The 26,391-nt window shown below is 38.7% G+C and overlaps 1 protein-coding gene across 2 annotated transcripts; it reads right to left on the reverse strand.

Moving 5' to 3' along the window:
• Positions 1-187: 187 nt before the first annotated feature.
• LOC307027824 (THAP domain-containing protein 1 A-like) lies at positions 188-19,895 on the reverse strand (the record flags this gene model as incomplete). Of its 2 annotated transcripts, XM_079662547.1 has the most annotated exons (4): positions 18,157-19,895; positions 17,407-17,602; positions 16,528-16,881; positions 188-6,198 (listed from the first exon to the last, which is right to left on the reverse strand). In XM_079662547.1, the coding sequence occupies exons 1-4, from the start codon at positions 18,304-18,306 to the stop codon at positions 6,176-6,178; spliced, it is 723 nt and encodes a 240-aa protein (XP_079518673.1). In that variant the 5' UTR covers positions 18,307-19,895. The 2 variants fall into 2 exon arrangements, with proteins under 2 accessions (XP_079518673.1, XP_079518672.1); XM_079662546.1 differs by lacking the exon at positions 188-6,198 and having other exon boundaries at positions 16,469-16,881.
• Between the last annotated feature and the right edge of the window lie 6,496 nt (positions 19,896-26,391).

Consider the following 26,391-nt stretch of genomic DNA (forward strand, 5'->3'; position numbering starts at 1 on the left):
AGTTTATCAAGTCACAACAGATGAAATGTAGTTATGTGCTAGTGAAGATAAAAGGCAATTTAAAACTTCTGTTGAGAGTCAACAATATAAAACTAGGCTTTAAACTATGGCAAGTAGTGTATTCATCAATTCATTCACTATTATTTTAATAGTGAGAGAGTAACACACAGATCAATCAATGTCAATCAATGTTTATTTATATAGCCCAATATCACAAATGTTACATTTGTCTCAGTGGACTTCACAGTTTGTACAGAATATCAGTATGACAATACGACACCCTCTGTCCTTAGACCCTCACACCGTACAAGGAAAAACTTCCGGAGAAAACCCCACAGTTTAAAGGGAAAAATGGGAGAAACCTCAGGGAGAGCAACAGTCCGTCCTCTCCCAGGAAGGACAGACGTGCAATAGATGCCGTGTGTAAATTGAAAAGATAATACATTTGCAACATAGGTAGTCCAAATGTTTGGAAATGCATGTGTGTATAATAGGAAGATGAATCCACGAGGATATCCATCCAGGATTTATTATCCAGGACCACAGCCACGACTCAAGATCCAGGACTCGCGATCCATGACACAGGACCACAGGATCATCCATGACTCCGGATCCCGGCGTATATAGACACCAAAAAGAAAGACATTTGGGGAAGCTGGGTTAATCGGAACATGAGAGTACACAGGTATAGACAGAGAGAAGGAAGAAGTAAGATGTCCCCCGACAAACTAAGCCTATATCAGCAAAACTAGGGGCTGAATCTAATCAGCCCTAACTATAAGCTTTATCAAAAAGGAAGGTCTTAAGCGCACTCTTAAAAACGGATAGGGTGTCTGCCGTCCGAACAAAAACTGGAAGCTGATTCCACAAAAGTGGACCTTGATAAGAAAAGGCTCTGGCTCCCATTGTCCTTTTAGAGACTCTAGGAACAACCAACAACCCTGCATTCTTTGAACGCAATGCCCTAGTAGGACAGTAGGGTATAATGAGTTCTTTAAGGTAAGATGGCGCCTGCCCATTAAGGGCTTTGAGGCGAGAAGAAGAATTTTAAATTCTATCCTGTGTTCTATAGGGAGCCAGTGTAAGGCAGCCAGAACAGGAGTAATGTGGTCCCTTTTCCTGGTTAGTACACGAGCTGCAGCATTTTGAATCAGCTGAAGCGACTTGACTGACTTCTTGGTACACCCTGATAATAAGGAGTTACAATAATCCAGCCTTGAAGTAACAAATGCATGGACTAGTTTCTCTGCATCGTTTTGAGGCAAGATATGCCTGATTTTTGCAATGTTACGTAGATGGAAGTAGGCGGTCCTTGAAATTGATTTTATGTGGGGGTTAAAGGATAAATCCTGATCAAATATAACACCAAGATTCCTTACAGTCTCACTGGAGGCCAAATTAATGCCATCCATAGTTAGTATATCTTTAGATAATTTGTTTCGTAGATTCTTTGGGCCAAGTACAATAACTTCAGTTTTGGTCGTGTTTAACATCAAAAAATGTAAGGTCATCCACGTTTTTAAGTCCTTGAGGCAGTCTTGAATTGTATTTAGATGATTAGTTTTATCAGGCTTGATTGATAAATATAGTTGAGTATCATCCGCATAACAATGAAAGTTTACAGAATGATTCCTTATAATATTGCCTAACGGAAGCATATATAATGTGAACAAAATAGGTCCAAGCACTGAGCCCTGTGGCACTCCATGGCTAACTTTGGTTTGCGTGGAAAGATGATTGTATGTACTAGTTTGAATGTGACAAATCACATTCAAACTACTACATACATCAATAACAATATCAGTAATCCTTAAGAATCACAGTTGAAGAGATTATCAAAATAAAGACTGTAATATCTGTTGAAAAAATTTGTTATGACAGTAACAAATAAATTAAATAATAATAATGATGAATAATAGAAAGTTGGCCAAACTCATTTTAAGAAATTGTCTAATTTATTGCTTGGATTAACCATTAACATAAATGATGTAGAGTGAGGGAAACTTAAAAATAAGTAGAACACTTGGTTGCTGTTTAGATGGCTCTTTTTTATTTTATAAGAAAATCTTTTTGAAGTCAGGAATTTTAAAACCTGCGTACATGAAGATGTGGTTTTCAAACAGATTTAGGGAATTAAGCACATAAAAGGGTCAACAACAAGCCTTAGTTAGGGGCTTAGGAGGTTAAAACCTTTAAATGATTTAATCCTATTCGTTGTTTGCTAATTTGAGACCTGACTTCAGATTTACAATCGCCTTCAGTGAAGTGAGGATTATAGTGGTAAAGGATTAGTGCAATAATCCAGCCATATAAGAGAGAAAACAGAGAGGCTGACTGAAATAGTTCATAACATATTATATAATATTTTGTTATTCCTTATTTTAGGTTGCTTCAAACAAACAGCATTTTAAGGATGGGCAGGTATTTTACTCTTGCCTTAGTTTGTATATATGTCATATATGTCAAATTGATAATGAGAACTTGATTTAGTTCCTGTGTAACTGTGTCATGTTTTCGAGAATGTGTTTACCATAGGTGCGGGAATGCCTCAGGAGGTTAGTATGACCCTGACCTTTCTCCTGAGTGGATCAAGCAGGAGGCCACAACCTCCACACCACACACACCCTGACCCGAGCCAAATACAGATTAGCTTGCAAAACAGCACGCAACTCAAAACATAACACATTCCACCCGGAGCAAACACCAACATACTCTCTCAAAAAAGAAAGGGACTTTGCATACCAGTGATTTTGTATCATTCTGGGATTGCACAAACAGCTAAAATCAGAGTTTATGAGAATCAGCTTTACTGAACTCACACACAGGAGGATAAGTACTGAAAAACATTTTAAGACTCATAAATATTACAGATTTTAGTTCAGGTTTGTAGTTATTATATATTATTATTTTTTATAAAAGTTGATGGCAAACTATGGATTGGCTGGACATCTACGCAAATATGACAGAAATTGAACTTTTCACTTTAAAAAAACACTAGACTATTTCATCTGGTCTTGGTTAAAGGCCCTGCAATGAAATTATATAAAAACAAATGTAAAAAAAACAATCTATTTTCTTGGATTTTGTGTGTCAAAATGCAATGTGATGGAACTCGGCAAACAGATAAGGTTCAATTGGTTATCAAGAAGTAAACCTGTTCCACACTGAGACAAATTAGGAGCAAAATCAGATGTGACTACAGAAGAGGTCAGGGAAGTCAAGTGAAAACACCTATGTGGGGGAAGCATAGGAGCTTTTATGAGTTCAGCTTGAAAGAGAAGAGAAGTTTGAAACCACTGAACAGTACAAAGAAGGTCTGAAAACCCTTGCAAAAGTCAAGGTAACTGAGGTAGAAAACATCTACACTTTAAAATCCTTAAATTGTTGACCTGAGCGACTTTTTTTTATCCTCTAGTTCAGATTCGTTTTGATGTGCAGACTCTAGTTGACAAATTGTAACCGATTCAAGATATTTAGAAGATGGCAGTGAAAGATGCAATATAATAGTGGGTGTTTTAGTATTTCCTGCACAAGCTGCACATGCTGCAATCTGGCAGATATGTTGTCCTTACACCTGTTTAACTCCTGATCTAACCTAATTGCAAGAAAAAAGCAAACATACACATCAATCCTTAAAGTTATTTGTTTGAAGCGTAATATAGGTGTCATTCTTTACCATCTTCTTAACACATCAAACAGGCTTTGGTCAGATGTTAGCCTTGATAACAATGCAATTGAATTTCAGAAGGTATTGGATGTTGTTGTCTGACAGGCTGGTGAGGCTCGGGATGTCACTGTTGCATTTGTCATTTGTGCTTTTTAACTTCAGCTCTAAGGTAAAAAAGAAAACAAACACTTACTAGCCAATAACTAGCTGTACACCTTCACTTTACTCCTTCCTCAGCTTCCTGATTGATGTTTCCATCCCTTTGCAGCTCCATTATTAGCTATAACAGACACACTATTAGCAGCCCCTTTGAAATGGTTTCCCAACCAGCTGGTTTATGAGTAAAATATAATGTGTTGTGTTCTTCTTACTGGGCAAGGTGCTATCATCGTCTGATACAGGCTAATTTGACCCAAAATCAAATACATACACACTTCATTGTGAGCAGTTATTATTAGAACTTCTTTACATAACAAATGATTTGTGGGAATGTGAACTTGAATGGTGCAGTTGTATAATAATTCATCAGTCTGCCAGTTTGGAGAAAATGACCGGCTGCGGCCAAGGCCTCATACTTTGGTGCAGTACATTTTATTTCTTCATTTTTTTATTAGATTGAACTTTTATCAGTTTTACATTTTGTACTTTTACATTTTTTCCTACCATTTTATGACTTTTCAGAGAATCTGCTATTTATTCACCTTAAAAGGAGAGGAATAAAACCTTGACTAAATGCCATAAATTCCTAACTGCATACTATAAATTAGTGTTGGTTTGAATGTGAAGCATCTCCACATGTTCAATAGAAAATAAAGAATCATTAGCATTTCAATCAAGATCATCAATCATCAGAGTCAAAAGGACTTTTTTTATGTATTTATAACAGTTTGAATAATGAACAGATTGTAACTGTGTAAACCAGAATATAACCTAACATCCCCCCTTCTAAATGCACTTTTCCGATCAGGATGTCCCATCAAATGACAAATAGTTTGCTTTCAAATAGCATATAAGTAGGAACACACTGTTCTCGCTGATAAAGGATATAATTGTAGTAGCTTGAGCAGTACACGTCCTCCCCGAACATAGCAAAAGGAAAAACACCCTGGAGTTTACCAACATCTCAAACTGAGTAATGAGCTCAACAAAGTTATGTGGCACAGCATTTATATACTTTTTAATCTGAATTATCTGTAGAAAATGATTGCTATTGGCCATATTGGGTTGAAACCTGGTGTTCACATTGACGAAGAACGTTTGAAATGAATGATGCTTTTTGTTTTAAAAAGTAAAATAAAAAAAGTTGTATTTTTGTAATTTTGTTAAAAACTGGACAATATGTCTGTCAGGGCTTGCTTCACTTTCCATGAACAAAGATGACATAATTCCATCTGTAAAGCTCTCATGTGAGGTCTGATCATGATCACAGCATGATCGGAAATCTGATCGGATGAGCCAAACATGGTATTCTTCTTCCTCCTCCTTCTCCTCCTCCTCCTGCTCTTCTTCCGCCACAGAAATTGTAACTCAATGCACACTGTCCACACAAATTGAAATAGCGTAGCAGTGTATGAATGAGGGAGAACAGCACGCCTCCACAGCCGAGCGGAGGAGTAAAAAGGAAGAGTGGACGTCACCGTAACAGAGAGTGCGTGGGCACAAGAGGAAGAGTGGGAGAGATCTGTAGGAGGCATTCCAGTATAACTCTCAATCTGTCTTTTTTCTTGTTATTCAGCTCAACTATATCAGTCTTAATCCGATAAACAACCTTTCATAGTTTTTCCAGTACCTTCCTCTTGATTTGTAGGCAAATCAGCATACGCTCCTGAACTACTGAACTGTTACATTAAATGACCTTTTGCAATCAGCACCATTAACAACAGCCAATATTTACTGACACCCTGCCTCCTGTTTCGAAGCTACATGTCCATCTGCTGATGAGACCCAAAAGGAAAGAAGATCAAACTAAAAATAATTCAAACCAAACTATGGTTACTCAAAATAATATAATAGAACCACTCATCAAAATAAACAAATGCGCTTGAAACAATTATTTGACGTTCAATTTCTTGCAAGATTTGAACAAAAAGGATTCGGACAGCTGACCAGTGATTTAGCTTAGCATTAAGACTGGAAACCGCTAGTGTGGCTCTGTCCAAAGTAAACAAACACATCTATCAGCACCTCTGACAATATGTTGTTATGACTTTGAGGTTTCCGGGCAACCAGTGTAAATTCTCTGAAACCCAATGCTGACTGTTTCAGTTTTCTTAGAAAAACTAACAGACTTCTGGCTGTAGCTTTATTTATAGCACATTTGACAACATTACACATTGTTGTTTTCATTACTGAAAAAGCTTCTGTGGAGGATTCAGATTCAGATTTATAGCTAAAGCAAAAAGAGGCATAGCATTTAACACAACTGATGTGGTTAAAATGACAGTCAGTTTAGCACAGGAGGATCTGCCTGGGCCTTCTGGACCGTTAGTACGATCAGATGGTTGCCATTCATGGAAAGCCGATATCTAGAACTGGAAAGTGAGAAGGAAAATGGGTGAGTGGAAGTCAGTAACAAAAGGAGAAACCATAGAAACCGTCCATTGAAATCGAGGCGTAACTGCCGGGCGGAAGAGAGAAGGCGAGTTGAGATTACATCCCATCCCATTAAAAACTGGCATTGACAAAACTACACATGCAGAAATCAAACAGTTGATTCATATGTGGAGGAAGCAGAGCAGAAATGAGGATATCTGGTGTTGCATAAATTCATTTATCTGCGACAAGCATCTGTTCTTTAATGCAGGCCTTTCAGATATGGGGAGCAGCGCATGAGCCTGGATGTATGCATCTATACTCTTTAGTTAAATATGCGGTTTATATTTATAGTGTTAAACCACCGAGAAAAAAGGTACACTTTGTACGGTCCATTAGTCGCACATAGGAGGAATAGTGATTAGGTACCGTTCTTTCGAGAGCAAGAAGGGGATTGTGGGTGTTGTGTGAACATTAGCAGCTAAGGGTGTGAAGACTCATAGTTAAAATTACACTTTCAGCACAACCCAACTTTCCTTCGTGTAATTATCTTTGATGTCAATAAAGAACAGGTCTGATTAGTTGTAAATTATCTGTATTGTAGTGTAAGCACATGTATTAAAGATTGAAATATTTCATCCATGACTGACCAGTATTGGACTTCATGATGAACCAAATGGCAAAACTTTGTTCAGTTTTTATGGTCTTGTCAATTCCATATGTAAATGACCAACTAATGATTATTAAAGTATATGTTGAGAAGAAATGCACAATTGATTATGCATGACACTGCCATCTGTCTTAATGTCACTGCATTGTGTAAAGGGTTGGCTCACTGCACAGTTTACATTGGCTGTGTTTTAAAGATCACACCGTAACTCACATTCCAATTTACGCCGCAGACACATCTATAACGGCACATCATGCTTAGTAAATAACCTTTTACTGTGTTTCATGCTAAATTACCTCAGTTAATATTACAAGCTGGATGCAGGAATCTCTCACCCACTCGGCTGCCTCATTTACATGCTGAGTGAAGTCATCACTTAGTAAGTACCATTAAAAAAACGCTAAAAGTGGCTCAATTACAACAGATGAAACAGCCACGCATGCTAAAGCTCAGCTAACCAACTACATCTGCTAACACTGAACATGGTAAACAATCCATTGGAGGGTGATTTTTTCAATAAAAATAAGACCAAAAAAGTGAGCAAAATAAAACCATTTAACTTTATATTTTGCGCACTGCATCACATGCTGCACTGCCCTTCTGAGTAAAGCTATGCATATTGCACATAATCCGAGCCCTATGTGAGTTATCTGATGACATGGCCTAGAGTGTTGTTTGCTCTTTTGGAAAACTGGATTGTTGATTTTTTCAGCAGCTGCTAAATTATTGAACAAAGCTATCATCACACCAGCAGACCAAGCATTTACAGTACTATTAGGGTTGTTGTGGTGTTAATGGTCTCTTCCATTAGCCTGTGTGAAAGCCAGAGTAACACCTGGATCAACAAAAACACACACATGTACACACACGCTCACAGACACGAATGCTGTCACACGGTTGTTTGGGGGGGGGAGGCCCTCATGGGAGTTAGTTGTTTTTCAGCAGTGGTCCGGACACGTCAGGAAATGTGCTTACACCATGGCAACACATGCTGGCTCAACAGTATTACGGACTGTGCTGTCCTTCAATGTCTCAGGCGACTCCAGATGAAATACAGAATCACATACCTGAGGCCTTATGTGTGTGAAGGATGTCACAGAGCTCTAAAGACCATTTATATATCTGTGTGTCATGAGAATTTTCCATCATCATGGTCAATTAGGGGAAAGCTAATGAGTGTAACTGCGAGCCTCTCCCGAGAGATAAGGGATGCCTTTGGCCTTTCACTGCGTTATGCACACTTCCATGTTTACATTCTCCATTACTGACTCACCTTCTCCTCTATCAGCTGACAGACTGTTATGTAAAGCAACATAGTGGCAACAACATGGTTTGCCAGTATTTTATTTACTCTCTGACCCAGTTGACCTTATCATTTTACTCCTCCCACCTCAAACAATAATACACACATTTAACATATAGCCCTCACATATTAGACGACAAATCACTTTTTAATTGATATTCACTCACCAGCTACTTCAAAATTAATTAAACTGACCCTTTGGTTACAGTTACCTTGTCTTGAATACTCGTTTACAACTGGCTACTTAAAAGAAAGTAGCTCTTGTAAGAAACAAGTTATTGTACTAGACACACAGTCAACACAAATGTAATTAAAACATGAATGTGTTAAAAAATAACTATATTTGGATGCTTGTGGAAAAGTTATACTGGGTCATGCATCAGACATCAATCCTTTGTTCAATGACTACATTTGATGAGTTAAGTTTGAAAGGGGGTGTTTGAGTGTAAATGTCCCAAAAACAATAAAAAGAAGGATAAAATAACCTTAACTCTATTATAGCAATATCCAGGTTAAACAACTACACAGTAACTGTGTCAGTGAACAGAGCAACAGTGTTGGATAATGCTGCAATTTAAAATATGTATTTCCTTTTCCTGTGTGTTTGTTCACTTCTGTCACTGTGTTTGCCATCTTGTGTATTCTTTTCTATCCTTGTTTATGGTCTGTGTCGTCAGGCTCCCATAGCTTACTTTGGACATATTAAATTGGTAGGCTTATCATCTCAAAATGTGTCTCCGTTATAAACAAAGGTGTGGAAGAGATGTCTGATCCTTTAATCTCCATTAAAAGCTCCTATTATTTTATGAGGAAATACTCGGCTTTGTTGTTACCCGCACATGTGAGGACTTATTATTGTCGTTGGGCCTCCTGACTGATGGTTCCCAAATGATCTGAATTGATACAGACAGACTCATGCTGTGTCTTTATTTATGAAAGGTTGACAGTGCGTAACTAAAGAATAGACATTGCTGCTGATGAAGACAAGTGTAACCGTGGAGGGCAGTGGTACAGTAAATTCTACCATTTCAGTACTGTCACACATGGCAGATTAGATTGTCAACCACCTAATTTCTTGCATTTCAAAGCTCCTCTCAAACACTATCACTGTCGAGGCCTATCTCAGGAAGCCAAAAGGCCACTATTTCTAAGATCCCAAAGGCCTACAAATGCAAATGCATATATTATGGGTCTCCCTTATATCCTTTCAATTTATAATTTATTCTGTACACAAGAGCAGCCATGCATTGACCAAATGCCTTTCCCCTATGCTTCTGGATGTTTAATCCTTCTTCCACACATAGCTATTTGCATTTCAACTGCCATTGGTGTTTTGATTATTCTTGGTTGTATATAATGTCATATATGGTAGGTATTGCTAGAGCATTATTAGCAAAATTATGCAGATTGAACTCACTTTAATATTTTGTTTTAGCTGTACTAACACTGTAAACTGCACAGTATGTAAGAATATGAATTTCATCACCCACATAAATGTAACCACATTTAAACACGTTTTCATGCATAAAAAAAACAATGTATGTACTTATAAGGTATTCATAGTCCTCACTCTTACCATCTTGTTGAAACCCCATTAAACAGAGAATGGCATAGGTAAAATGTTGGTATGTAAATGTATTTAAATGAAGAGCTCTGCTGCAGCATCAGTCACACCGAATGGTGACAGACTCTTTCAGTTTTGCTGTATCTCGAGAAATAAAACCTCAAGGCCATGGTCCTCAGACTCCCTGCCCCCTCAAAGTCAAACCTTCAGACTGCTTTTCATTATTCAGTGCACTCCACTCTTAATTGTCTAAGAAAATCATTATATCTGAAATGTATAATTGTGCTTAATGTATGCACAATTAGGGCCCATCTTAATCAATTACGGTCATCTAAATTAAACCAAGGATTCATTATTGAGTAAGTTATCAAGATCTTAATGCTTTTCTATAAGATGTTCCTTTTGCTGAACTGCTTGGGGTATAATGTGTTTAAAAGTGATAAGAATATACAATCATATAGTCCCCTTTCCCAGTTATGTTGTTTTATTTAAACTTGGAATACAGCCTGGTGAGTTGAACGCCTGGAGATTCTTTAAGGATAAAGCTCAAATATATGTGTGTAATTATAAACAAATCAAATTAAATGGGGAAATGCCACCGCCATGTGACTTTCCCTAAAGGTGTTTCAATACCCTACTGTCGCTCTCAAACCCAGCTCATGCAAATCTAATGAATATGTTAGTCTCAATAAACAGGTAGCAGGTTTAAAGTTGGATTTTTTTTAAATATATAGTATAACAGTATAGCAATACTTCATTTGTTGGAGAATATTTTCACATTTGTGAAACCTTGTGGCTTTGTTTTTGTTGGAACAGACCATATCGAACAATGGCTACAGAAACGATTTTTGACAGTTGTATCAATTAATTGTGTTTTTTTATGATGTGCCGGCAACAGCAACACTTATATTATTATTACCAGAATCGTCTTTAATCTGGTTGGTGTGTCTGGGTGGATTTATGCATTTAATGAAATATGAACCAAAAAAAGCATGTCTTTTATTAAATACAAAATAAATTGGATTAAAGCAGTTCTGTATTCTGAGCTCTGATATTCTTACAAATTGTAAGGAATTTATATTTTAAGGGATGAATGACGAACAGACTTTTCCCTAATCCTTTCATGAAGTGGATGATGGCTCAGTGGGAAGATACCTTATTGCAATATTGTTGATTCAGGATGCAGACACCCCCCGTGTTGCCCGTCCCATCCTTCGTTGCTTGTGTCCAGTACACAAGGAGGATATTTCCTGGCAATCAGTCCACCTCCTCACATCCACCCACCAAAACCACTTCACTACTCCTCTCACTACCCACACAGCCAGCTTCCGACTGAAGAATGTTCCGGTAGACAGTGTATTTCATTCTACTATGTACCACACATGTGATCTCCAGTGATCTCCACCCACTACACCAGCTCAAAGAGATACACCGCTCAATCTTCCAGACTATGACATTGACAATAAGCTACGAGAGACAGCTTCTTTCTCAATATGGAGATATGTCTGATTCAATGTAAAAGAGGAAGATGGAAGCAGATCATTTTGAAATGTTAAATATTTAAAAGCTTCAGACCTCCAACCAATAGAAGGAAGGGAGGAGAGGGGTTGGGGGAGGAGGACTGAAAGTGAGAAAGATGAGGAAGGAGAGGGTAAAACGATATAAAACTCCATCCTTCTAATTTCAATAGACTTCATTACATATTCATGTAATGGTGCAACCGTTATGTATGTGTGTGCAGTGCAGCCAGTGATCATATATATTACCTATCACTTCCACTTTAATTGCACACGGCCAAGAGAGGTTGGGCTCATATCAATAATTCTGATATGAAAGCAAATATTCTCGTTTTTCGAATTATTTGGTTGAACGCTCTCTCTGGGGTGTTGTATGAATGTGTGTATGTAAGCTGGTCTGGGATATGCGTTATGACTGATTTATTCATTAGCATAGCCTCTTTGAAGTCATGGTTCTGTCTGTTCATGTGGCTGTGTATCTGTGTGTGTGTTCATGTGTGTGCTTATAGATTGTCATTACAGCCCTTATGAACGTTCAATTGATTAAATCATGTCCCTACTCATAGCATGTTGCACTTCAGATAAATAATATTACGGTGCTGTTGTGTGTGTATGTGAGGGGCATTCAACAAATTATTTATGTTATTTGAAGTTCATGTGCTGTGACTAATGAGGTTTTTAAACAATTATAAAACAAATCACATTCATTTCACAACACAAATAAGAACTGCAGGGCCAGCTACTACACATTCACATTTAGTCCAAGTTTCACCTTCACCTATACAGTAGTGAATAAGGAAAAAATACAGTAAATAACATTTCCTGATAAAGAAATTAAGTGCTTAATACTACATTACATAGTGGGCCCATTTTGCTTTTGTGAAGAACCATCATTCACCAGAATGATGGTTCTTAGTAAAGATTCAAACAGGGAATGTTGAAATTACATGGTATGCATTGTATAGACCTCTGGGCAATGTGTTGTTTTTTGGTGTGAAGTAAAATCAATGCAAGCTGAATGGGGACATTGTTGAATGAGTTCTAAATTGCTAGACATTTACAGTACAAGTGCACTACAGGATGTGTTGAGGATTAAATTAAATCAGTATATCAGATCCGCTAATAACCTCTTAAAGGCACCCTTAGAAAATAAATAAAAAGCCTAATTTTAGATAAGCAATACTTCTGATCAAAATAAACCAGAATGTATGTGTGCATTGGAAATAAGTGGTGATCCTCTTTCCGTCGGATGTGGCCTTTTGGATCTGAGGAAGTTTCCTTTTTCTCATTAGTGGCAAAGAGTCGTTGACATATAATTTAAACACTTGATTAGCTAATTACACTACATGCATAACTTAACTTTGTGACCTCTCTCGCTCTCTTTCTGTCTTCATTAGAATAAATACCAAATACACACATGTATCCCGGAATGTATTGCTAGGTAACACGATCATTTCAAATACTGATACAGTAGCACCGTTACAGGAATCAACACACACACACACACACACACACACACACACACACACACACACACACACACACACACACACACACACACACACACACACACACACACACACACACACACACACACACACACACACACACACACACACACACACACACACACACACACACACACACACACACACAGGGCCGTCCCTCCCTACAGGCCGATCACGTAGACTGTGTTGGGCCTCACATCGCGGGGCACCTCATCTTGCAGAGGGAGCCTTAACTGAGCTGCAAATGCGGCGCACCTATGCGCTTATGCGGCGCAATTAGTGTGGCGCGGCACAGATTCGTCGCTGCGAGGCTCCACTAGCACCCAAATAGAGAAATTGAAAGTGTGTATAAGAGGTCCAAAAAAGGCTCAGAATGTACAGGGTCTATATGACAAAATATCGTAGATATGGAAACCTGGGAAAAAGGTTCATTTCTACGCGACCTTCTCCCTTGGGCATCAGCTGGCTGCTTCCTTTTTACTCAAACACATGAATGAGATTAAATAATTCAATCATTTGCCTCTTGTTCACTTTCCAAATGTGATTAGTTTGAATTAATCAAATAATTATTTGCAGGAAATGCTTTTCCAACAGATGTCAATGTCCATCGTTGTTTGTTGCTCGGATGAAACCATAAAACCCTGACCTTTAACATCATGTGATCTTTGCAGCTGAGATCATCCTTAATCAGTTCTTTATCCAACCAGTTTGCCATTGAGTCTTCGTTAAGCAACTGTTCTTTAAAATATCCTGTGGCACTGACATACTTAACAAGGACAGACTTTCTTTCAGTCTGTGTTTAACTTGTGGCCCTCACACAAAGCAGCTGCTCACGCATGTAATCCACATGGAACAATGTGATAGCCTTGCAATGTATGGGCTCAGAACAGTCTCATAATACACACATGCACACAGAAGGATTCACACTTGTATTTCATGATCCCCAAAAGGATCCACAATTGTGTTTTTCAATGCACACACAAATGTGTTCCGTTTCATATACATGTAAATAAAATCCAGATACAGAAAAAAGTTTTACATGTGTATTTTTGATCTACACATATTTGTTTTCTGTTTAAATTCCCTGAACCTGCAAACACAAACCGCTTTCTGTGCACGGATCGCTGTACATTCGTGTGTGGGTTTTTTGAGACTCCCCTGACGGTCACCCCAGCGCCGTATAGACTGAGAGTTACGTCATCTCCGTTCACTCCAATGGACCACTTTTTTACAGCTATGGCGGATCGTGGAGCCTCTCAATCGTTCCCCGGAAGTTAGCGCCAAGGCTAGCAGAGCTGTAGAGTTGCAGCATAATAGATCGTTCGTGACGGACTTTTAAAGGTAAGAAGAAGTTTAAAGATTTATATTGCGGATATTATCAGTACATCTGATTCAAATTAACATGTGTATTAAAGGATGTCAGTGGATCATCCCTAAATTAGTAGATTTAGGGAACGTTTACAGATAACAGATAAAGCTAGGATACCGGATCAAGTTAGCAACACACGTTGAACAGCCTTTTAATTGTAAATTCCGTTCTCTTAATGTCATTTCGTCCAACGTTGTTGAATTAGAGAAGAGGGGCTTCTAAACGGGATTGTATGCGGGGGTGGAGGGAGTTAAATATTAGATAAATATAACTTTGGTGCGTGTAAGAGTGAGTGTTTTTAGCAGAACCATATTGTGTCCTTGTGATTATGTTGATTATTACCTGTCTGTATAATGTTGCAGCTCAGCTGATTTTGGATTGATGGCAAAGGGAGAGGGACTTAAGTGAGAGTGAAAACACAAGGTAAGTTTAATACTACTGTTTTATATAAGTAAGCATACTAAACATGTATTCTATCACTGTATTATATACAGAGCCGGCCCGACCCATTAAGCGACATAAGCGGTCGCTTAGGGCCCCGCAGCCACTAAGGGGCCCCCTAGCAAAAAAGAAAAAATGAAAATAAAATAAATGTCAGTACAGCGTCGCCGTGATAAGTATGTTTAATTAATGTTGTTAATATGCCTAGATTGCCTACTCTCAAAGTCATGTATTATATTATTGAGTCAATAATATAATACATTAACCGTGCTTTACCTGAACCTCATCATGAAAGTGGAGAGGACGGCAGGATTGTAATTTCCCGTGTTCACTGAATGCAACAGAGGCAAGACACCAGACCAACCTGAGAGTTGAATGGAAATAAACATCTGTCTTATTGGCTGACAGGTACCTATCCTGTGAGCTGTGACAATGTTTAAAATAAACTGTCAGTCGGACTCAGAGTTTTTGAAGATGGACATAAGAACATTTCTTTCTTAAAAAAGACGAAAATTCTCAAGTGGTGGCTCACACAACAACCCCGGAGCCACAGGTAAACAAGGTATATAAATGTCAGTACACTTCCAAGTTATGCAGACATGTAAGCAAAGCATAAATTACAGCTACGTTGACGTTACTTTGAATCGCTTGGATAAGCTAAACCGTTAGCAAGTAGCTATAGCTAGCCAGATATATTAAATAAACACTTAGTCATACAATCTAAATGTAATGTTTTTTAGCGTTACCTGGTTATTTCAAAGAAAGCTCTCTGGGAAATGTTTACTTACTGTTCGACATGAAGCTAGAAGCTACCTTACAGTACAAAGTTGATCCTGAGTCCTGTCAGTTAAAGTGTTTCATAGTTAGCTTGGCTAAGCATCAACCTAGCACTGAAATATATGGATGTTATGTGACAGTATTTCTGAGAAAAAGTCAGCTGAAATGGTGGCATAGTTGCCACTGTTTTACGTGTCGACAGCATGTTTGAACGTATTTGCAGCAGTAAATGTGGCTGTTTGGCCACTGACGTTGCCATGACAACACCTGAATTTAAATGTGTAACCTCTTTTTGTGACAGATTTTTGCAAAAAATTATAATTCTTCTGAATTATATTTCTATTGACAGCTAGTTTCTATGTTCACATAAGAAAAGAAACTAGACTAAAACTGGACATTATGAGATGGACAGCCAGAGAGAATAAATGAAAAACAGTTATGAAATACTATATGACAAAACAAGAAAACAGTTTAAAAGGGGAGTGATTTGTAAAATATCCATAAAGAAAAATCTGCTTACAGTTCTGTTTCATATGGGTGTTGAGAGATGTATCCATAGATCTCTTAATTTTGCTCTCAAAGTGCACCACATTGATGCTTTTAACTTCAATATTTAAAAAAAAAATCTTCCCGTGGGAGCATGCCCCCGGACCCCCCTAGTGGAGGTGAGGACCCCCTTAGAGGAGGTGAGGACCCCCCTAGAGGAGGTTAGGTCCACGGTGTTTACATGCTTATTTATACAATATGTGTGCTTATGCTAACATCATAAGACAAAAGTTGGTTCCGTATTGTGTGTAGTAGGAACGCGCTAGAGTGAGGGGGGCCCCCAAGCCAAAGCTCGCTTAGGGCCCCCAAAAGTCTAGGGCCGGCCCTGATTATATAAGTAATCTTGTTAGTAACCTACTGTATGGCAGGTGGAGGGGCAGTGATGTTACAGGTGGAGGAGCAAAACTGCAAGACTGCAAACTCACAAGACAGAGAAATCAAAGTTTGTTCTCCAGAGAAGAGGTTGATTTCATTGTTTTCTTGAGAGCTGCATTTTCCTTCCTGATTTTTCTTAGTGCAGACTTTGTTTTTTTGGTTATTCCTTCTTGGCTCTTTAATTTTCTCTTTATTTTTTTTAATAGATCTGTTTGACTGGCTGCTGGTTCCCTCGTATGCTGACTGGCTTCTGGTTACCTTGTATGCTGACTGGCTGCTGGTTCCCTCGTATGCTGACTGGCTGCTGGTTCCCTCGTATGCTGACTGGCTGCTGGTTCCCTCGTATGCTGACTGGCTGCTGGTTCCCTCGTATGCTGACTGGCTGCTGGTTCCCTCGTATGCTGACTGGCTGCTGGTTCCCTTGTATGCTGACTGGCTGCTGGTTCCCTCGTATGCTGACTGGCTGCTGGTTCCCTCGTATGCTGACTGGCTGCTGGCTGAGTGGGTGGTGTCCACCCTCCCTGTCTCTCCTCACTAGCCATGTCCTCTCTTTCTTCACCCTCACTTTCCTTTCTCTCAGTCTCTGTCGTGGATATTTTAAACTCTTCAATACTGTAAAGATGTACAATGAGAGTAATCAATAATAAACTGGTGAAAGCAGGCAGCGTTGTCTTTCGTTGGTTCTTTATTTGAAGCGTTTCAAAGGTACATGTCTCACAGAGTATAGAGTAGTCTGCAGGAGTGCACACAGGGTATAATTTGTGTGTGTGTTTTATAGAGGACTGATGCTGTGCAGGAGGTAATAAAGTTAAAGACTTTGACAGAAAACTGTTATCTTACAATCCTCCCATAGGGAGGACCGCATTCTTCAGGTACGACCTTGGCGGGATACTCCCTTGTGGTTCAACAGGTTGAGTTGCTCCAATACAATTTCTAAGCATAATATAATCATTTGGCTTTACCATATAAAGTAACATAAGAAATTGCCACTACATCTCCTCATCCCTTCTTCCCTCAATCTTTGAGACTAATGTAAGTAGAAGACATGGCACTGTAGATGTTCGAACATTTAAAATATTATACCACTTAAAAATAAGAAATATGACTTTTGTTACTAAGAGTTCATACTTATTATACCTGTGTCACCTTTCACACTATAGCTGTGATCATGAGCTATGGGCTTTGTTGATACAGGTCCCGGGGTGAATCGTGGTGCAGGGGCCCTTCTCTTTTTGACCACAGGGCGATGCACGAAGATGGTGGGTATAGCCTCTGCTCTCAGCCTAGTCTTGCCCTTTTTTGTCTTGACAAACTGGTCTGCATCAAAATGTGCCTGCGGAGTGACTTGAGGTTACTTCACACACAGAACAACTCAGTTTTGTCTGCCCACATACATATTCCATAGTGGTTGAATACACGGTATTAGGAAACACTTTAAACTTACTGGACATGTTATACTCATTACATACTGTATATAAAATATGACCAAGAATGTGAGAAACTTTATAGAAATTCATTTCACATCTGTTACTGATGCCATTTGTCATACTTTGTCAAACTCACAAATAATAAAGTTCCATAACTTCAGTTGGGAACAAAGACCACACCTTATCCCCCCAAGGCAATTTCCCATCCAATAGGTGTGCTATATAGGTGTGTATAACCCTTTCTCCTGTCTTTTACTCCCTCTTTCAGCACAAGAACCAAAGGGGGATTCAATGGAGCCTGAATACCTGCATTGAGACCCTCACCCTGCACCCTGAGTCTCAACTCTGTGTTTTTCAAGCCTTTCCCTGTTTTTTTGTATTAAACAAAACATTAAACTTTCCCAATGGTGTGGTTTTCGTTTTGTGAAAAAATGCAAATGCAGTGTTTGTATATAATTACCTCACATATTGTTTTGCTGTTGGTCGTGAAATTGCTCCTGCTGACTTGAGCCAGCCATTTTTTCCTGCGCTCTGTGTCAGTGGGGAAGCCGTACATTCGTACTCCTTTCTCTGAGCGATTTGAGCATCCCCAGGCAGCACAGCAAACCATGGTGGCGACTAGGAGGCAGCACAGCAAACCAGGACAACACGGAGGAAAAGGCACAGACAAACTGCATGATATGCTATTCAATGTTTATTGAATTCCATGTATTTGCAATGGATGTTCCTAAAACAACACATCTAACATCATCATCATCATCATGCTGCTGCTGCTGCTAGTCCTTTGATAGTCACCTGTCGGTCTCCTGTCCTTTCTGAAAGCCATAAAGATGACATTAGTCATTTAGATAAATTGTGTCCTCAATTACCATGGGATTACTGAAACTACCATGAATTTAAGAAAATGGGAGAAATTAATCTAATCTGAATTTTGAAGCATTCCTTTAGATCCCCTCCCTCTAAATATATCAATAAACATTAGAAAATGATGCTCCTGATTACCATACAAGTTTAAGAAGATAATATTGTTTTTAAAGAATTCAAAGCTATAAACAGCAACAGGCTCTTTAACCAAGGCACTGTTAGCCTAACATGTAAACTAGTTGTTCACACTAATCCTAATATTATCACTTAATATTAGCAAATTCAATTTTATTTTTTAAAAACATATTGATGTAAATACATACACATATGGATTTGTTGTATAAATATTGCAAATCAAAACCTTTATTCACTAATAATTACCAAAAATCGTAGTTCTATCTCCTGTTATCAATGCATTCACATTGCCCGACATGAACTTCCGGGGAACGATCCGCGTCTGCATGAACCACGTGACGATAACCGTTTTTGGACTTCCGCTGTAGTAACTCTTCTATCTATATGGCGCTGGGTCACCCGATTCGTACTTGTAATTTTTTCTAACTATAGCCAATCAGATGTCTCCTCAATTCTAAGCCAATCACATGAGCGCACCCCCCACGAGGGTAGATTTCTTGCGTTCATGACGTAGCGCTTGATATACGCATTTTGCACAGTCCGGAACTGACAGGTCCATGGAGTTTGCCTGCAGGCGCTAATCTCAGGACACCTCCACTCTCAGTACATTGCCACTTTCCGAACAGGAAATGCACGCAAATACAAGCCTTTATATTATTAAGTTCAGCGCCACTTTGCGAACCATTAATTAATGCTTCTGTACACAAAAACGGCAGGCAAAACCGTTTTAAATGTGTGTTTCCTGTATGGCGAATACAGCTGCTTATGTCTGTATGAAGTTGTTGTGAGTGTGGAGCAGCTACAGTTTAGCTTAGCCTAACCGATCAGTGCACTACGAAGCCAGTGCTAGACAGTGAACTGTCAACAGGGGGGAGCCCCGCCGGTCATTATGTGCCGATATTCACTTTTAATAGTTTGATCGGTGCTCTCTATAAAGGCCGATCAGGAGAGCTGGATCTGATCGATATTGACATAAACGCGAGTGAAGTGTAACCGGACGCGAGAGAGAGATCAGATCAGCTGCTGAGTCTGACGGAGACACGCAGCTCTATATGATCTTCTTCTTCTTCTTCTTCTTCTTCTTCTTCTTCTTCTTCTCTTTAATGGCGAATCGCTTCCACTTGGAGCATATATCGCCACCTACTGTTGAGTTATTAAATGTTCATACTAAATCCTTGTCCTCAGACCAGTGCTTTTGAGGAATTTGAAGATCAGCTTGTTTGCTTCATTTCTTGATTTACTTTCGTATATTGACTTGAAATCCATGTCCTTGACGTTGTGTTGTTCCAGTGCAGTTTTCAGAATGAATCTTTGTCTGTTATAATCCGGGCAGCTAAAAAAAACATGATGTATTGTCTCTGGTTGTTGGCAACCATCACAATTGCCATTTGGATGTTTTCCAATCAGATGCAGTGATGAGTTTAATCCTGAGTGCCCCAATTTTATCCTGCTGTTAATGCTCTGCTCTCTTCTACTACTCCCCCAAGTGCTTCCTGTTCCTACTTCCCTTTGTATCTGGTATAAATGTCTTCCTTTGGTGTTACTGTCCCATAGATTTTGCCATTGTTGCTTGATAACCACTTTTGTAAAAGATTTGACTTCTGCTCTACTGATGGGTACCATAATATCAATCTGGTTTGCTTTCAAACCACATTTTGCCAGTTGATCCACTACTTCATTCCCTCTAATACCCACATGCAAGATCACCTGAAGCTCCGCCCTCTGTTTAGCGAGCTGACCGGACTGCGCAAAATGCGTATATGAAGCGCTACGTCATGAACGCAATAAATCCTACCCTCGTGGGGGCGCGCTCATGTGATTGGCTTAGAATGAAGGAGACATCTGATTGGCTATAGATAGAAAAAATTACAAGTACGAATCGGCTGACCGTCAGGGGAGTCTCAAAAAACCCACACACGAATGCACAGCGATTCATGCACAGAGAGCGGTTTGTGTTTGCAGGTTCAGGGGATTTAAACGGAAAACTATTATGTGAGGATCAAAAATACATATGTAAAACTTTTTTCTGTATTTGGATTTTATTTACATGTATATGAAACGGAACACATTTGTGTGTGCATTGAAAAACACAAGGGTGGATCCTTTTGGGGATCATGAAATACAAGTGTGAATCCTTCTGTCTGCATGTGTGTATTACAGTTTTTCTCGATTGCTAACACACTAAAATTCAACATAAAGCACAATTATCTTAACTGACACTCAAAGAGCAAAACATCGGCTCAAATCTCCAAAACTCTAAACACGTTTTCAGCTTTTCACACAATTTGCAAATCAACATGGCACTTTTTGCAAACCATTGCACACGTTTCTCCACGTGAGACACAGGAATCTGACATAAAGTCACGTTTTAGCAGGTTTAAAACACTGATATTCAAAATGCCTCACACATGGACAAATGATCAAGAAACACGTTCCACCTGACCAAACACCTGATGGCATAATTGTTGGCTCAACAATCAGGATGTTAGCACTATAAAAAGACCAAAGGTGAGTACTTTCTTACAGCAACAATGGAAGCCAACATGGAAGCAAGAGGAAGAGGAAGAGGAAGAGCTGGGCTGAGAGTGAGAGGAGGAGGAAGAGTACTCTCTAATGAAATGAAACGTTATCAACCATGGTTTGACGATGTGAGAGGCTGGACAGAGGGTTCAGCCTAATCTAAGCCGATTTACTGTTGCCTCTGTAATCCGGACACTTAGACTTGAAAACAGGTTAGCTAACAGTGTTTAGCTCTGCATAGTTCATGATATATCAGTGCTTATATCCGTTGTGTGAAACTTATTTACTTCATTACTTTAACTGAATTGTTAGCATGTTGCATACTATAACTGTACACAAATCCTGCACAATGTACTGTGGTAGACTTACTTTTATGCAACACAGACACTGACCAACCACTATGTCTTTGTTGTTTATCTGAAGGACTGAGAAAAAAAGAGGTGCAGGTGGAGGGCCAAGGATTTCCAATGAGGCTCAGGAAGCAGCAGCTACAAACTGGGTTTTGGCAAACAATGCCATCACACTTAGAGAGATCCGAAGCATAGTAACTATATGAGCTGAGATGCATGTTGCACAATGTTATTTTTGAATAAAATGTGATTTTTTTCAACAACTTATTTGTATTTCTTCATTTACTGTATTTCTGTATACTCAAGCAATCTTTCTCTGCAGAAACCTCTATGTACAGAGCACAGCTCATAAAAGATGAACGTGCTTTAGATTATGCTCAGCAGTGTGTAGTTGGATGGTCAAACCATCCATTATTATGAATGAAGTGTGTTATATTTGGTGCTAAAGTTTGCATTTGGAAAGTGCTTATGTAGTTTTTAAGGGCAGTTATTCATTTAGCAGGAGAAATTAGGTGTTTTGCACTTTGGGTGTGTGGTTTCGTGAATTGTGTTTAGTGTTCTGAGAAACTGAGCAAAAAAAAAAATATGTGTGTTAGCAATCGAGAAAAACGGTATGAGACTGTTCTGAGCCCATAGCAATGTTCCTCATTTTATTACGTTTTTGTGTCTTTGTCTGTCTGATTTATTGAAACTGAAAAGTAGCAGTCGTCAGACGGGAAATAGATAGACACGTTTATGTAATGCAACGGTAAGACCTGCATTAGTTTCCTCTGTGTATCCTCTTCAGACCTTGTTCCCTGTACCAATCTATTTATTCAGATCGTTTCCACAGCCAAAGGTGGATTAAGGTGGATTAAAGTTAACTTTTGAAAAAGGAATGCACATGTGTGTCAAGTGACCATTTATAATTGAATTTTGTTTCCCTACTCTCATTGATTTTGGCTGTGGGGATAAACGAGACTGTTGCTACACCAGAGACAAGAACATACAAATGTTCTGGACATAAAAACAACAACTCAGAATTGTTCTGCAAATACAATATCTCACAGTCTGTCTGGATACAGGTTTAAGCACACTAACAGGGTGACTGGTTGGTCTTTGTTGATCGACGACTTGTTTGCTATTACAATTGGTCACACACACCCTTGACCACCTTTGAATGTGACACCAGATGTGGTCAAGAGGGTCAGACCAGTTTGTTATGAGGGGTCACTGTCACTGGAAAATGTATTCCTGCCTGTTGTTGCCTGCTGCTAATTTGCAGGCTGAAACAGTTGGTGTAACTGTGAACCACCAGATTTAGTGAGAGGGACTCTGGACACACAACAGGGCTGCAGCCACCCCACTGTGTTTTATAGACACACCCTTGAACATGTGACCTTGTACTTTTAGGTTTCTCTATTCAAATCTGTCCTCCTGTGATCTGCTCTGAACACTTATTTAGTGCAAACTGTGAAGGCCTTTTGTTGTTTTTAAGATTTCAATCTCAATTTTGTTTAGACTTAATCATTTCAGTTTGACTTAATATCATAACCTGTTTTTTTGTGTTACTTCATAACCCGTTGTTCATTTGTCATGCTTCTGTCTGCCGCCATTGTCCTGTGGTTTATTTATGTTATTGTTATTTAGTATCTTGCATATAGTACATTTTTTTAAATAATATATTTAGAGTCTCTATGAGGCTACAACCATTAAGTTAAGGTTACATTCCTGTGGTCTTTGTTTTGGCTGTACTACTATTTATGCTGTGTGTTAATCTGTGAAGGCATCCAGCTGAGGTGTTTATTGGGAAACTCTGGAATGAAATGAGCTTTTAAAGGGAGTACTAGTATCTATAACATTGTGTTGCCTCATTTACCCTCTACCAGCACCATTTTGGTTTAGTGCCAGATGCTCGAAGGCACAAAGCAATTATGTGTACTACATTTTCTTGTGTGTGTGGGGGGGTGTATATGTGTGTGTGTTTGTGTGTGCATGTGTTTCTGTGAGAGACAGAGAACAAGATAAGAACAGAATGTGTGTTAGTTGAATAGAATGAATATCAGCGGGTCAGATGAGGAGAAGTCAATATACGCTTAAACTGAACTAAACACACACACACACACACACACACACACACACACACACACACACACACACACACACACACACACACACACACACACACACACACACACACACACACATACACACACACACACACACACACACACACATACACACACACACACACACACACACACACACACACACACACACACACACACACACACACACACACACACACAGGGAGAAGGAATGGGTAGCTTCCTACACACTCCTCCACAATCTTTCTTCCGCTGCAGGGTGGATTAACTTCAAGGAAAAACATCAACACATTGATTATCAACTATGCTGTTGCAATAGACTACAACTGTTTTTTTTTCAAACACGCCTACATTTCTTTTTGTTAACAATTAACTGGCATATGTTATCATTTGGGCAATTGTCTCGAATCATGTGATGGCCTCAGATTCAAACAGTTGTTGTAGTCATTATGTTTGATCATAGACACATTTCAATTAATATTTCCTGCATTCTTTCTGTCAAAGTCCATTATTCCTCTTCTGACCAAGGCACAGAGGGGGCTCATGTATCATTGTCATTTATATCAAACCTTGTGACTCCAGAAAACGCATAATTATGACAAATGACTGATGATGGTATTATGGAGCCTGAAAATCATTCAGTTATGTTTAATCAAAGTTAAATAGAGCTAAAATTTCAAAGGACAGGCTGCTGTTACGTGTCTCGGTGTGGCCTAGAGAGTCATTTGTTAGGGGAAGACGTGCTCATGAATAAAAATGTTGTCTGTGTATGTCAGCCGACATAAACATATTATCATTGCTTTCTCTTCTGGTCAAATTAACAGGCTGTATGGCTGCGTTTGCCTGCAAATCTTTCCCTGTCCTTTCTAATGAGCATATCAAATACATATCTGTCTCAGTGACCTGTGAAATGAGAAAATATTATATACAACAAATTATTTAAAAGAGGTGGATACATTATAAGGAGATAAGATATGGATAACAGTTAAGAGGGACATTTTCACAGTTCAGAAAGGTCTTGTATCCCTCTAACTCTACAGTTATTTATCAAACATGCACAAACTCTACTACATAATGCAGGTAGAGTACAAAATACAACATAAAAAACACTGCTATTGACTTTATTGTACCATTCAACCATGCCTTCTCTGTGTCCAATTTGTAAATTAATCAAAAATAGATTATGTCCACTCCACTGAGTTGGTTAACTGAAGTAATCAAAACTGTAATCACTTGTGCTGTGGCTCAATACAGCCGCATGCAGTCATGTCCAATAACACAAAGATGTCTATCGGCACACGCTGTCTTTCCTCTAGGTCAGGCCGCATGTGATCAATCAGCACAAAAATTAAGTAGAATTTTCTATTTCACATTTGCCGTATCGATTAGAGAATCGAGTCAATTATGGGTGACTACATGAGATTGAACCATGCAATCTATATAGTATGTGCTCAAGAGAACAGAAAACAGCCTCCATTGTCATTACCGGGTTCCGTGGTCTGATTTAAGAAATTCTAAGGTTAGTAAGGAACGCAAATAAAATGGCACAAGTTCAAATTGTTTACCCTAATTCTTCCTCAAATATATAACACAGTGATGTCACAGATTGTTACTTATCCAGCCATGTTCTCCACATTGTACTATTTAAATGCTTATGTTTTGTTGAGCTTTACTTTCATCGTTTTTTTTTCTCGCATTTTCCTCTGACCTCATTAAACCACAATAAGAAAAATTCTATTTGGTGAAAGCAACTAAATCTAACAATTATTTTAACTACGAATAATCAAAACTATGAGGTATTTTCTGTATTGAATACGATTTTTTCTTTTTTTATTAAACGTCCCTGTTATAAATCTTGTTGTCAAACAGTTTTTGTTCATTTGGGATTTGGGAGGGGTATTGCTTTTGGAAAATCATAGATTTGAATCATAGACATTTCCATTGTATTGAACAGTGTTTCCCCGCTTGGATCTTCCTCGGTAATTCGAAGATAACTCGAAGATAACCAACTTGATGAAGGCAAATCTTAAATAATATTATTTTTCTCACAACATTTTCTTAATCTGCTCATTGTAACTTTATTAATCGCTTTATCAGTAGGACACATTAAACCTGTTTAATAAACGTTTGATTGTTTTTAAAAATTGGATATTTTACATTATTCTCTGACTTGGAGAAAACTATTAATTCATTAAGTGGGTCAAAAAAACAGATCACATAACCTAATTTTAGCCGATGTTCATTGATGTATTCAGGATTGATTTGAAGGTTTTACTCTTAACCTTTTAAGCATTACATGGTTTAAGCTCATCATTCTCTAGCCAAAGTGCTCCAGGACCCCTTACAGAACATGAAAAACATGTACAGATAGGCAATCTATTTCACTCCGTGACATAAACAGTCCTGAGAAAAAAGAATTCCCTCTACTCAGGAAAGTAAATGATAAAAGGATAATATTCAAAACATAGAAAACAACATGACCACAACAATGCCAATCAGGCTTGGGCTATAATCTGTTGTGCCTATGACTAATAGGATGAGGCAGAGGTTGGTGAAGAGTGTGTTTGATGTTTGGGTGCCAACAACACATGTTTGTGCTGTTCATTTGACGTGGCAGTGAGTGGAGTATCAGCCTAATCTTAACCCCCCCCATGTCCTTAATCTTATCTCTTCAAATCGGCGATTCTAATCTGCTTTATGAAGGCTTATGAAACTAATCGTTGCACACAGTTACAGTGC

Source organism: Notothenia rossii (genome assembly GCF_949606895.1).
Source record: "Notothenia rossii genome assembly, chromosome: 2".
Classification (NCBI taxonomy): domain Eukaryota; kingdom Metazoa; phylum Chordata; class Actinopteri; order Perciformes; family Nototheniidae; genus Notothenia; species Notothenia rossii.